The sequence below is a fragment of the Leucoraja erinacea genome, chromosome 37, assembly GCF_028641065.1.
Source record: "Leucoraja erinacea ecotype New England chromosome 37, Leri_hhj_1, whole genome shotgun sequence".
Classification (NCBI taxonomy): domain Eukaryota; kingdom Metazoa; phylum Chordata; class Chondrichthyes; order Rajiformes; family Rajidae; genus Leucoraja; species Leucoraja erinaceus.
The window spans coordinates 6,291,648-6,305,508 of NC_073413.1; the positions used below are offsets into that span (position 1 = coordinate 6,291,648).

The following is a 13,861-nucleotide window of genomic DNA, read 5'->3' on the forward strand; positions in this document are numbered from 1 at the left end:
TCCTATACTCAAATCCTTTTGCTATGAATGCTAACATACCATTCACTTTCTTCACTGCCTGCTGCACTTGCTTACTTTTATGTACAATGTAAAGCTCCCGTTATGCTGTCTCCATCAGACATTCATAGTGAAGTTACACCACAGGTAAAATGCAGCTTTAATGCTCCTCTGGGTATCCCAGATCACACCCTCCCAGTGTAGGCATGGAGTAGGGTTACACAAAGTTTCCATGTATACATCATCAATAATCCCACTCTATCTTGATGTAATGTGCATTAAACCAGCCGGAGTGATCGCTGAAATGTGTTCATTATATTAAACAAATTTATTATAATTAATATCATATATAATTATAACAAACTGTAACATAGTTAATCAATTACCTTTAACGCCTCCAGAAATGTTAAAATATACAACTATAGTGTCACAAAATACACTGCGGAATTAAATACAACTGAAAATGATACAAAGAGCGGGGTCCTTATTATCTGGACCGTGTCCCTGCTCTGAACAATCCCACGCTTTGGGAACGCTCAGCGCACTCCCCGCCGGCCCCCGTCATTTGGTCTCCAAGTCCTCGGGTCCGAAGGATAGTGGCAGGAGCTCTTCGACCGTCATGGTCATGTGGGACATGTCGGCTTTCGTCATGTGCACCTCCCACTTTGTTCCAAACTGGTTGGGGGGGGGAGAGGGAGAGAGAGAGAGTGAGGTACGTTGGTTTTGAGACAGCAGTCCGTTCTTCAAAGGTAAATCTTCCTTCACAAACTTTATTAGTGAGACACAGAATCCGAGAGCGACCACAGACCCATACAGTCCACAGAGTGTCCACAGACCGCAGTCTAGACGATTCTTAGATTCTAACCCCGTTGTGTGCAAGGGTCAAGAGGCTGTTATTGGCATATGCTATTGGGGAAGTCCAGGACAAGGGGTCACAGCTTAAGGATAAGGGGGAAATCCTTTAGGACCGAGATGAGAAAAACATTTTTCACGCAGAGAGTGGAGAATCTCTGGAACTCTCTGCCACAGAAGGTAGTTGAGGCCACAGTTCATTGGCTATATTTAAGAGGGAGTTAGATGTGGCCCTAGTGGCTAAAGGGATCAGGGGGTATGGAGAGAAGGCAGGTACGGGATACTGAGTTGGATGATCAGCCATGATCATATCAAATGGTGGTGCAGGCTCGAAGGGCCGAATGGCCTACTCCTGCACCTATTTTCTATGTTTCTATATGTCCCAAGTTGAACAATGACAATCTTACGCAGCAGAAGAACAGGTTGCAAAAATGATACTGATCCCCCAAAATACAGAGACCCCCCCTGTCCACAGACCCAGATTGACCACAGATTCAGACTGTCAACAGACTGTCCACAGACCAGACTGTCCACTGGTTCTGTCTGCAACCCAGAGTCCCGTTCCCGACCATTCCCAGCCCAACAGGCGAGCATGCCACCGGGATGCCCGGTTTACGGAGCCTCACCTCGCACATGACCTGTCTGCAGGCTCCACAGGGAGTGATGAAGTTCTCCTTCTTGTCACTGGAACAAAACAGAACATGTTCAAAATCTGTAGGAAGGAACTGCAGACGCTGGGTTAAACCGAAGATAGACACAAAACGCTGGAGTAACTCAGCGGGACAGGCAGCATCTCTGGAGGTGACGTTTCGGGTTGAGACATCTTCTTAAGAAATCTTGTCAGCAGGATAATGCACAATCTCCCACCGGATCACCTACAAAATCCTGGTCCTCACCTACAAAGCCCTCCACCATCTGCCCCCCCCCCCCCCCCATATCTCACTGACCTCCTCTCCCCCTACCAACCCTCACGGTCCCTCAGATCCACATCAGCCGGTCTCCTCTCCATCCACAAGTCCAACCCCTGCAGTTTTGGGGACAGAGCCTTCTCCAGGGCAGCTCCCAGGCTCTGGAACTCCCTCCCACAACTGATCCGCAATTCCGTGTCCCTCACCATCTTCCAGTCCCGCCTCAAGACCCATCTCTTCACCTCTGCCTATCCTTAGCCCCACGTCCCCCTCCCTTTTCATCTGTGCATTAATTGCCTCATATTGCGTTTTGAATTGAATTCTGTCTTTACTTTGTGTACTAGTCATGTCTCTACTATTTATTTCATTCCCCTTACACGTTTTTCCTCTACCTGCTAAATTTTTGTAAGGTGTCCTTGAGACTCTTGAAAGGCACCCATAAATAAAATTTATTATTATTATTATAGTACTTCATGAGAAGCAATGTATCTGTGCCTGTGTTTAACAGGGGCCTGGTGCTGAGAGAGGATCCTGACTCCACATGCCTCTCTTGTTAATCTCTGTATGCTATGCAGGCTTCCAGTCAGCGAAAAAAACTACACATGATTACAATCCAGTCATCCACAGTGTACAGATGCAGGATAAAGGGAATAAATATATCTTAGTGCAAGATAGAGTCCAGTAAATTCCGATTAAAGATAGGCCCTAGTTCCTCAATGAGGTAGATAGGAGGTCAGGGTTGCTCTCTCGAGTCGGAGCATGGCAAAACAGTTGTCTGTTGTTTAAGGATGTGAGAGGAGAGGGGACAAACCAGAGGATGCATCACCCATGACTGACCCACGGGTGATGCATACTAATTGTTGGCTGCTTGCTCCAAACCTCGGCTGGAGCAGCGTCGCAGCTTGTGGCTGCAGAGGCCAATGCGGGAGTGACAGTCTCAGTCACAAAGTAGACGGAGAAACTCGGCGGGTGAGGCGGCAACTATGGAGTGAAGGAATAGGCTGTGGGAGAGCTGGGAAGGGGGGAGAAAGCAAGGTCCACCCGAAACGTCACCCATTCCTTCGCTTTTTCCCCCGAGGGGGGGGGGGCTCCGGTTTCCTCCCACATCCCAAAGAAGTGCGGGTTTGTCAGTTAATAGATTTCGGTAAATTGCCCCCTAGTGTGTAGAATAGAACTAGTGGTGGTAGAATAGAACAAAGGGTGTCCTTTGGTATCTATGTGTGGGCCAGTAGACCGAAGGGCCTGATCCCATGCTGCTGCATCTTGGTTTCTTGGTCCTCCAAAACATTCCAACTGGAATTTAAACTGGAGGCGGTGAAGGGAAGGACTTAAACCAGAAAGAGTTATTGGGAAGAAAGAGCTACTTTAAATTTAGTTGCATCAGGTTGGGTAACTATAGTTGGGTGGAGATTATTCCATGCTTTAATTGTGCGGGGGAAGAACAAATTGCTGTATACATCTGTCTTTGTAGCTGGGATCACAAATTGGATCGAATGCCTTCGTCTGCTCCTAACTGGTTTGGGTTTGGGTCTAAAGACTACTGGTGTCACAGAGGTTAATGGGGAGAAGGCAGGAGCATGGGGTTAGGAGGGAGAACCATGATTGAATGGCGGAGTAGGCTTGATGGGCCGAGTGGCCAAATTCCGCTCCTGATGAACTTGTGTTTACCTGGCAACCGCAAGCGACTTGAATTTGGTGCAGCCTTCCGACACGGCCTTGTGAATGGCAACTCGCTCTGCACAGATGCCCACCGTCAGGCTGGAGTTCTCAATATTGCAGCCTGGGGAGTGAGGAGCACAAGGTTAGGCCCGGACTCTGCCTCGCCACTGACTCACCCCCACTGTGACCCGTCCCACCACCCACTGTGGTTCCCCGGGGCTCTCACCTTTCCCAATCTGCCCCTGCACCCCCCACCCAAGGGATTTTCCCCTCACCCATGGGGCGGCATGGAGGCGCAGCGGTAGAGCTGCTGCCTCACGGCACCAGGGACCCCATGTTCGATGCTGACCAGGGGTGCCGTCTGTATGTTCTCCCCGTGACCGCGTGGGTTTTCTCCGGGAGCTCTGGTTTCCTCCCACGCTCCAGTCGTACGGGTTTGTAGCTTAATTGGATTTGGTATAAATTGCAATATGGTCCCCAGATTCAGATTCAGATTCAATTTTAATTGTTATTGTCAGTGTACAGTACAGAGACAACGAAATGCATTTCCAGTGTGTAGGGTAGTGCAAACATACGGGGTGAAAGCTGGTGGGCGCGGACTTGGCGGGCCGAAGGGCCTTCTTGTTCCCAGGCTGTATCTCCAAAGTCCAAAGTAAGGGGGTCTGCACCAGGGAATTCCCCCTCCCCTCAGCCACTGCTACTCTCGTGGGCTCCCCCCTCCCTCACCTACAAGGACTCCCCTGGGATCTGCACCTTTGTTGAACTCCCACGAGAGATGCAGCACAGGAACAGGCCCTTCGGCCCCTCAAGTCCATGACAGCCACCAAGCACCCTTTTACACTAACCTTACATCGAAATTGATTCCAGAGATTACATTAATCTCTGGAATTCTCTGCCACAGAAGGTAGTTGAGGCCACAGTTCATTGGCTATATTTAAGAGGGCGTTAGATGTGACCCTTGTGGCTAAAGGGATCAGGGGGTATGGAGAGATGGCAGGTACAGGATACCGAGTTGGATGATCAGCCATGATCATATTGAATGGCGGTGCAGGCTCGAAGGGCCGAACGGCCTCTACTCCTGCACCTATTTTCTATGTATCTATGATCCCATTGTCCATTCTCCCCACATTCGGATTAACTCTTTGCAGATTCCTCCGAAGACCTGCACACCCGGGGCCAATTTACAGAGACCAGTGAACCTAACCCAGCTGCCGACCCTGTGTAGTCAGTGCACAGACTGGTGCCGGTCACACCCCTCACCTGTGAATATCCTTCCGTCCTCGGTCAGGAGGGCCGCACCCACGGGGAACTTGCTGTACGGGGAGTACGAGCACGCCTTGGCCTCGTGGCTCTTCTTGATCAGCTTCTCCGTCTCCTCGGACCTCTGGCTGGAGGCCGGGTCAGCGGGAGTGCACATTCTGTCTGCTGGGGGGGGAAGGTTCATAAAACACTGTGGCCATCGGCTGACAAACACCCTGCGTGTGTGTGTGTGTGCTTGTGTACACTGCGCTGGGTAAACACAGGGCAATGTCAGGGCACTGGCCTTTGTCACGTCGAACCTGGCGGTTCATTGCTAAAGATGTACACTTTAACCAGGACTGGCAGAAACACCAGGGTGGGGGCAGCTTATTCCCTACAGCCATATAACCATATAACAATTACAGCACGGAAACAGGCCATCTCGACCCTTCTAGTCCGTGCCGAACACATATTCTCCCCTAGTCCCATCAACCTGCGCTCAGACCATAACCCTCCATTCCTTTCCCGTCCATATAACTATCCAATTTATTTTTAAATGATACCAATGAACCTGCCTCCACCACTTCCACAGGAAGCTCATTCCACACAGCTACCACTCTCTGAGTAAAGAAGTTCCCCCTCATGTTACCCCTAAACATCTGTCCCTTAATTCTCAAGTCATGTCCTCTTGTTTGAATCATCCCTACTCTCAATGGGAAAAGCTTATCCACGTCAACTCTGTCTATCCCTCTCATCATTTTAAAGACCTCTATCAAGTCCCCCCTTAACCTTCTGTGCTCCAAAGAATAAAGACTTAACTTGTTCAACCTTTCTCTGTAACTTAGTTGCTGAAACCCAGGCAACATTCTAGTAAATCTCCTCTGTACTCTCTCTATTTTGTTGACGTCTTTCCTATAATTAGGCGACCAAAAGTCGTTTTGTCTGACCATTTAACTCACTGGCTGCTCCCATCAGTACTGGTCACCACTGCTAGAAGGTTTTCCCCGCCTATAATGTTAACTCAGGTTGCCTCTCTCCTCTGCCTGATGCAAAAATCTCCCTTTGCTTTCACTTTAGTTGAGTTTCTCAGCGTGGAAACAGGCCCTTCGATCACCGTGTCCGCGCCGGCCAGCGATCACCCGTACACCAGTTCTGTCCTACACACTAGGTACCATTTACAGAAGTCATTTCAGCTCCAAACCTGCATGTCTTTGGGGCGTGGGAGGAAACCGGAGCACCCAGAGAAAACCCACGCGGTCACGGGGAGAACGTACAGACTCCGTACAGGCACGGTGAAGCCCGGGTCTCTGCCGCTGTGAGGCAGCAACTCCACCGCTGAGCCACCCCCACACCCACTTGTGAGTAAAGTGTGTCTTTGGCTCGAGAGTCTTCGGCGAGGAGAGGAGGCGACGCAAAAAAGCTGGAGAGGACAGGACGCGGGAACTCATGACAGGACAGATGGGACAGTGTGATGCTTGCAGGATGTGGGAGCCCAGGGACACGGATGGAGCCTCTGGCTGCTGCAACTGCGTTCAGATTCAGCTCCTGAAGGACCGTGTTGGGGAACTGGAGAAGCAGCTGGATGATCTCAGGGCCATCTGGGAAAATGAGGGTGGCTGTGCTGTGCCTAATGAAAACAAGTATGCTCTCTTGGGAACTGTCATAGAAACATAGAAATTAGGTGCAGGAGTAGGCCATTCGGCCCTTCGAGCCTGTACCGCCATTCGATATGATCATGGCTGATCATCCAACTTATCCCCGACCATGATGGGTTTGGGGAGTCTGCACCCCGGGGGCATGAACATCGAATTCTCCCAATTTTGTTAGTCCTTGCTGTCTCCTCCCCTTCCTTAGCCCCCCTGCTGTCTCCTCCTATCCCCCAGCCTTCTGGCTACTCCTCCTTTTCCCTTTCTTGTCCCCACCCACCCCCGCCCCCGATCAGTCTGAAGAAGGGTTTCGGCCCGAAACGTTGCCTATCTCCTTCGCTCCATAGATGCTGCTGCACCCGCTGAGTTTCTCCAGCTTTTTTGTGTAACCTATCCCTGACCATCCCTGCCTTCTCTCCATACTCCCTGATCCTTTTAGTCACAAGGTTAGTTAACTCCCTCTTAAATATAGCCAATGAACTGTGGCCTCAACTACCTTCTGTGGCAGAGAATTAAACAGATTCACCACTCTCTGTTTAAAAAATGATTTTCTCATCTCGGTCCTAAAAGACTTCCCTCTTATCCTTAAACTGTGACCCCTAGTTCTGGACTTCCCCAACACCGGGAACAATCTTCCTGCATCTAGCCTGTCCAACCCCTTAAGAATTTTGTAAGTTTCTATAAGATCCCCCCTCAATCTTCTGAATTCCAGCATGTCGGGGAGATGATGCTTCCAGTCCGAGTGGCTCCTAGCCTAGAAGGATTTGTTACGCCAACTCCACATCCCAGAGCTGGCAATGAACGAGGTCTACATGGTCAGGTGCAGACTGTACCTTGACGTGTTAGCCCAACAACAGCAACATGATAGTGGTATTTCATCTCATCTCCGGTTCAGTAGAAGTGAATGTTCCGTGTGAATCCACAGTACATGTGTACGTATAAGGTACATAGGGTGGGTATCGATCAATTCTAGACATTAGGTTAAAAAAAAATAATCTAACCCCATTAATTCACTCAAGTATTATGATGTGTTCTACAGTATGAAGTGTACAGCAAAACCTGCACTTCCAGAGTGGTCTATCGTGATGTTTCTTCAACCGACCACGGATTTATTTTAAAAGCAAAACATAAACATAGAAAATAGGTGCAGGAGTGGGCCATTCGGCCCTTCGAGCCTGCACCGCATAGACCTGGAGAACTCAGCAGGTCAGGCTGGATCTACAGAGGATCCAAAGAAGGGTCTCGACCCAAAACGTCACCTATTCCTTCTCTCCAGAGATGCTGCCTGACCCGCTGAGTTACTCCAGCTTTTTTGCCTACCTCCGATTGTCCCAAACTCTGTTCAGGCAGCACCCGTAGTCACGATAGCGCCCGGGTCTCATGCACCGTTAAGGAGCAACTCTACCGCTGAGCTATCCCCACACCCAGTTCTCTCCACCCTGACCTGCATTCAAGTGCCCACATGTCCTTTTGTTTTCTCTCTCTCTGTCTGACTCCTTTCATTATTTTATCAAACAGATCATTTCATAAACAGTCTCTCACCATGGCAATCCTGGCCTCGCCTAAAATGATTGTTGCCTTTGTCCACTTGACTCACTCCCTTGTGCAACTCAAAGCTAACTTGTCTTCTCTCCGACACAGCTCTGCTGAAAGTACTTTGACCTGTCACATTAACATCGAAACATAGGAAATAGGTGCAGGATGAGGCCATTCGGCCCTTCGAGCCAGCACCGCCATTCATTGTGGTCATGGCTGATCGTCCCCAATCAATAACCCATGCCTGCCTTCTCCCCATATCCCTTGACTCCACTAGCCCCTAGAGCTCTATCTAACTCTCTCTTAAATCCATCCAGTGATTAGGCCTCCACTGCCCTCTATGGCAGGGAATCCCACAAATTCACAACTCTCTGGGTGAAAAGGTTTTTTCTCACCTCAAGTCTTAAATGGCCTCCCCTTTATTCTAAGACTGTGTGGCCCCTGGTTCTGGACTCGCCCAACATTGGGAACATTTTTCCTGCCTCTAGCTTTGTCCAGTCCTTTTATATGTTTCTATAAGATCCCCCCTCATCCTTCTAAACTCCTTGTCTTTTCAATCTTTCCCCATATGACAGTCCAGCCATCCCAGGAATCAATCTCGTGAACCTACGCTGCACTGCCTCAATCACAAGGATGTCCTTCCTCAAATTCTGAGACCATTAACATTAACACTGCTTTTCCCACCATTTTGGCGAGCGGCAAGGTGGCGCAGCTGGTGATTGTAACCTTTGATGCCACATAGTTTGTTGGACTTTTGCCTTTACTTTCTAATAATCCAACCTTCGCTTGCCTGGGATCTGAATCAATGCTTAATGGGGCAGCATGCTGGACTCTGGACATCACATGCAGCAGATTGGGTTTATGGCCCAGATTGTCCCTCCCCAAGCCTGCTCCAATGAGTAGCCAGTAGTTTAGTTTAGTTTACACATACAACACGAAAACAGGTTCTTTGGGCCACCGAGTCCACGCCGAACAGCAATTCCCATACACTAGCACAGCCCTACACACTAGGGGCTATTTACAATTTTACCAATGCCAATTAACCTACAAACCTGCATGTCTTTGGAGTGCACTCTGACAAGGCCAGAGACCCGGGTTAGACCCTGACTACGGGTGCTGTCTGTACGGAGTTTGTACGTATCCACTTTCTCTCCATAACCGCGCGTGTGGGTTTTCTCCGGGTGCTTTTTTTTCCAGCACTCTATGGGAAGATTTAACAGCAGCAATTACGTGCCTGAGGATCATGATTCCAGAACAAGGGGTCACAGTTTAAGGATAAGGGGGAAATCTTTTAGGACCGAGATGAGGAAAACATTTTTCACACAGAGAGTGGTGAATCTGTGGAATTCTCTGCCACAGAAGGTAGTTGAGGCCACAGTTTATTGGCTATATTTAAGAGGGAGTTAGATGTGGCCCTTGTGGCTAAAGGGATCAGGGGGTATGCAGAGAAGGCAGGTACAGGATACTGAGTTGGATGATCAGCTATGATGCAGGCTCGAAGGGCCGAATGGCCTACTCCTGCACCTATTGTCTATGTTTCTATGATTGGGACAGGACATTGAAATCCACTTGCCTGAGATGTACGGCAACTTTGACCATTGACATTGGTTTATCATTGTCACATATACTAAGACAGAGTGAATACTTTGTAAAAAAACGATCCAGGCAGAACGAACCATACACAAATTCAACAGGTAGTGCAGAAAAAGAAAATATATAGAAATATAATGTAGATAGACACAAAGTGCCGGAGCAACTCAGTGCGTAGGGCAGCATCTCTGGAGAAAAAACGATGGGTGACGTTTCGGGTCAGAACCTTTCTTCAGACTCATACAAAGTTACAACTACAGAGAAAGTGCAGATTAAAAAAAAGTGCAAGGGTCGCACTGAGGTAGGTTGGGAGATCAGGAACTTATCTTGATTGATACTATAGCCATCTAGTTCACCACATCAAGTTCTGAGGAGGAGCTCAGTGTGTATAGAATTGCTGCACGGACGAGCAAGGGAGACTAGCATGGATGCTGTTGAAAGGGTACATTTGTGCCAAAGCCCTGGTGGGCACGAAGATTAATGCCAACCCAATATAGCGTGTCCTGCACGTGATTGGGGGCGTTGAGAACAGTCACAAGAAATCGGTGAGAGTTATCGACGTAGCCCAGACCATCGTGCAAACCAACATCCCCTTCCGTCGACTCCATCTACGACAAGGCTGCCAGCATAATCAAGGACCAGTCCCTCCCCGGTCACTCCCTCTTCACCCCTCTCCCATCAGAAGTTAGTAAATGCATCCCTCCAGATTCGGGGACTGTTTCTTCCCAGATGTACTCAGGCAACTGAATGTTCCTCTCACCAACTAGAGTGCGGTCCTGACCTCACATCTACCTGACTGGAGACCTATGTACCATCTGTAATCGGACTTTATCTTGCACTACATGCTGTATCCTTTGGTACACTGTGGACGGCTTGACTGTGTTTGTGTAGAGTCTTTTCTCTGACAGGCGAGCATGCAAACAAAAGCTTTTCATACAATGTGACAATGTTAAACAAATCTAATCCAGAGTTGAAGATCCGGGAAAGAGCGACGTTTCGGGTCGAGACCCTTCTTCAGTCTCGACCCGAAACGTCACCCCATTCCACTTCTTCAGAGATGCTGCCTGTCCCGCTGAGCATTTTGTGTCTATCTTTGGTTTAAACCAGCACCTGCAGTTCCTTCCTACACAAAGTGGAGACTTTCTCAGTTTGAGTTCATTGCGCTGGAAAGACTCCAAATATAAGGTATATTGGTAACCACTATGGCCAGGCAAACACCTCCGTTGCCATGCTGTGAGAACGGAGAGGTTGAGAAGCAGTTTCTTACCAGAGGCCATTAGGACTGTAAACTCCTATCTCACCAGGGACTAACTTTGCTGTACCACCCTACTGTTTTTTCCCCCTTTTTCCTTCCGCCCACAATATTCAATATGTAAAAGAATATGTGACTCTGTTCCATTCTGTTTGTTTGTTTGTTTTTTGCACAAAGTCCACGAGCATTGCCACTTTTCATTTCACTGCACATCTCGCATGTGTATGTGACGAATAAACTTGTCTTGATTTGGCTGTCGATAAGGCAGTATTGGGTCTGTAGCAAGAATAGAGTTAACCTGAAGATGTAAGCTGATGCAATGTCATGGCAACAGTTACATTAACTGAGCGAGATGTGCGGACACACTTGTCGAGGATTGCCTGGAGGAGCAGTTCACTGGAGCTACTGGTGTCTGGAATGACCAGTTCAGAGAGACTTTTAAGCAGATCTCAGTGAAAATATCAATGAGGAAAAGTGAATTGATTACAGGTTGAAAGGCACATTAATATAAACATTTAACCGTCGTACAATCCCAGAGGCGATAATTCACATAGTTTGTGTAGGAAGGAACTACAGATGTGGGTTTACACTGAAGATAGATACAAAGTACTGGATGAACTCAGCAGGTCAGGCAGCATCTCAGGAGAGAAGGAAGAGGTGATGTTTCAGGGCAAGACTGAGTTTGTTCAGCAGTAACAATGTACTATCTGTACATGTGGTGTACCTTTAAGAACTGGCTTTAAAAAATGGTATGATTTGACGCATTGCAGTATGTTAATCGATTGTTACTGACTACAGTAAAGGTTTGCTTATAATGTCGCCTGTGTTTAGCTGTTGATACAAGGGGACAGCGCAAAGACAATTTCTCTTACCTGGAGAGGAACTGGCGATCGGCACTGACCTCCCTTTGGGAACTGACACACATTCCAAATACATTTAAAAAATTTAAAAATGACATCACCGGTCAACAAGCTGATTGGCCAGCGAGTATAAGTGCTATCATTGTTAAGGCACTGGATTAAATTGAGATGAATCTTAAATTGGAAAATATGACTTGTCTTAGCAGGAAAACCAGAGCAATTTTCGAAGAGATGGATTCCATTCATTGATTCATTACAAGGATAGTATGGTGCAACGCAACTTTGGAATGAAACCGATTTACAGGTTGGGTGATGGGTGGGGAGAGATGAAGCAGGTATATCATCACTCTTTGTTTTTCAGTCTCTTTTTGTCTTTTTATTTCTTTACATTTTTCTCATTTTTTTTACTTCTTCGACTCCACTTATTTGGTAGTCTAGAGGTTCCATTCTTACACATTCACTTCCTTTTTCATTTTCTCTCTTTTTCTATTTCATCTCAGCTAAAAATTAAAATTGAAGCTGTACAATAAATGTATTATGTCATATGCCGTGGGGTTTATACTTTTGTACACGGCTTCTAATTAAAAATTTTTTTTTTTTTTTAAATTGTGATTACTGGGAAAATAGATCAGCAAATTAAGAGTGTTTATGTCCCGAATCAGAACAATGAAATTCTTTCGAGCAGCAGCACGAAAAAATATGCAAACATATTATTCTGTAAACTCCATAATAAATAACAAAACATTCAGTATATAATTTGTACTGGTGTCAGGAAAGGTTACGAGGAGAGGGCAGGAGAACGGGGTTTAGAGGGAAAGATAGATCAGCCATGATTGAATAGCGGAGCAGACTAGATGGGCCGAATGGTCTAAATCTGCTCCAACATCTTGTGAACACATGGTATTAAAGGGAAGATACTAGCATGGATAGCAGGTTGGCTGGATGGCAGAAGGCAAAGAGTCGCAATAAAAGGAGCTGCCAGTGACTAGTGGAGTTCCGCAAGGGTCGGTGCCGGGGCTGCTTCTCTTCAAGCTGTATTAATATTAATGATTTAGGTAAGGGGATTGAAGGCTTTGCGGCCAAGTTTGCAGATGGTGCTAAGATAGGTGGAGGGGCAGGCAGTGTAGAGGAAGCAAGGACTCTGCAGAATGGGTTGGACATGTTAGGAGTGGGCAGAGGAGTGGCAGATGAAATTCAGTGTAGCAAAGTGAAGAGTCATCCATTTTGGTAATAAGAATGAAGGCATAGATTATTTTCTAAAGGGAGAGAGAATCCAGAAATCGGAGTTGCGAAGGGACTTGGGAGTGCTGGTGCAGGACTCCCAAAACGTTAATTTGGAAGTCAAATCGATAGTAAGGAACACAAATTCAATGCTAGCATTTATATCAAGAGGACTGGAATACAAAAAGAGAGATGTAATGCTGAGGCTCTATAAGGCACTGGTCAGGCAGCATTTGAAACACTGTGAGCAAATTTGGGCCCTATATCTGAGGAAGGATGTGCTGGCTCTGGAGAGGTGGTTTACAAGAATGATTTCAGGAATGAGTGGGTTAACATATGATGAGCGTTTGACAGCACTGGGCCTCCGCCCGGCTGGAGTTTAGGAGGTTGAAGGGGGGGACCTCATTGAAACTTACAGAATAATGAAAGGCATAAGAGTGGATGTGGAAAGGATGTTTCCACTGGTGGGAGAGTCTAGGACCAGAGTCTGGATTAAAGGGCGGTCTTTTAGAAATGAGGTGAGGAGGAACTTCTTTAGTCAGAGGGTAGTTAATCTGTGGAGCTCATTGCCACAGTGGACTTGGAAGTCAAGTCAGTGGATATTTTTAAGGCAGAGACAGACAGGTTCTTGATTAGAACGGATGTCAAGGGTTATGTGGAGAAGGCAGGAAAATGAGATTAGGTAGCAGAGATCAGCCATGATTGACTGGTGGAGTAGACTCGATGGGCTGAATGGCCTAATTCTACTATAATTTGTGAACTTCTGAACATAAAACAAATAGTAAGTAGTAGAGTAGGGACAAAAAAAAACCCCAAGACGTCACCTTTCCATGTTCTCCAGCGAAGCTGCCTGACCGGTTGAGTTACTGCAGCACTTTGTATCCGTCAGGTCTGTAGGTTGATTGCCTTCTGCAAATTGTCCCTGGTGTGTAGGGTACGGAATTGTCTAGAACTAGTGAACGGGTGATCGATGGTCGGTGTAGACTCAGTGCGCTGAAGGGCCTGTTTCCACGCAGTATTTCCAAATTAAAGTATACTCAAATCCTCTCAAGGCCACTCGATTTAATCAGGGATTTCTGCCAAATCTCAAAATTTTTCAAA

The 13,861-nt window shown here is 47.3% G+C and overlaps 1 protein-coding gene across 4 annotated transcripts; it reads right to left on the reverse strand.

The window, feature by feature from the left end:
- Positions 1-308: 308 nt before the first annotated feature.
- On the reverse strand, positions 309-13,810 carry LOC129713846 (cytidine deaminase-like). 4 transcript variants are annotated; one of them, XM_055663183.1, is made up of 5 exons: positions 13,585-13,810; positions 4,677-4,841; positions 3,426-3,537; positions 1,476-1,533; positions 309-672 (listed from the first exon to the last, which is right to left on the reverse strand). In XM_055663183.1, exons 2-5 carry the CDS (start codon positions 4,831-4,833, stop codon positions 559-561), a joined length of 441 nt encoding a protein of 146 aa, XP_055519158.1. In that variant the 5' UTR covers positions 4,834-4,841; positions 13,585-13,810; the 3' UTR covers positions 309-558. The 4 variants fall into 4 exon arrangements, with proteins under 4 accessions (XP_055519158.1, XP_055519157.1, XP_055519156.1 ...); XM_055663182.1 differs by having other exon boundaries at positions 4,677-4,838; positions 13,585-13,809; XM_055663181.1 differs by lacking the exon at positions 13,585-13,810 and adding an exon at positions 11,552-11,703 and having other exon boundaries at positions 4,677-4,838.
- Positions 13,811-13,861: the final 51 nt, after the last annotated feature.

Bases quoted from the DNA above. Each gene is read 5' to 3' on its own strand.
- LOC129713846 (XM_055663180.1), bottom strand. From the start codon at position 11,615: ATGTATTTGGAATGTGTGTCAGTTCCCAAAGGGAGGTCAGTGCCGATC. The intron at 1,534-3,425 runs GTAAACACAAGT...GTTTTGTTCCAG, and splicing joins AAGTCGCTTGCGGTTGCCAG to TGACAAGAAGGAGAACTTCA. The intron at 673-1,475 runs GTGAGGCTCCGT...CCCCCCAACCAG, and splicing joins GCAGACAGGTCATGTGCGAG to TTTGGAACAAAGTGGGAGGT.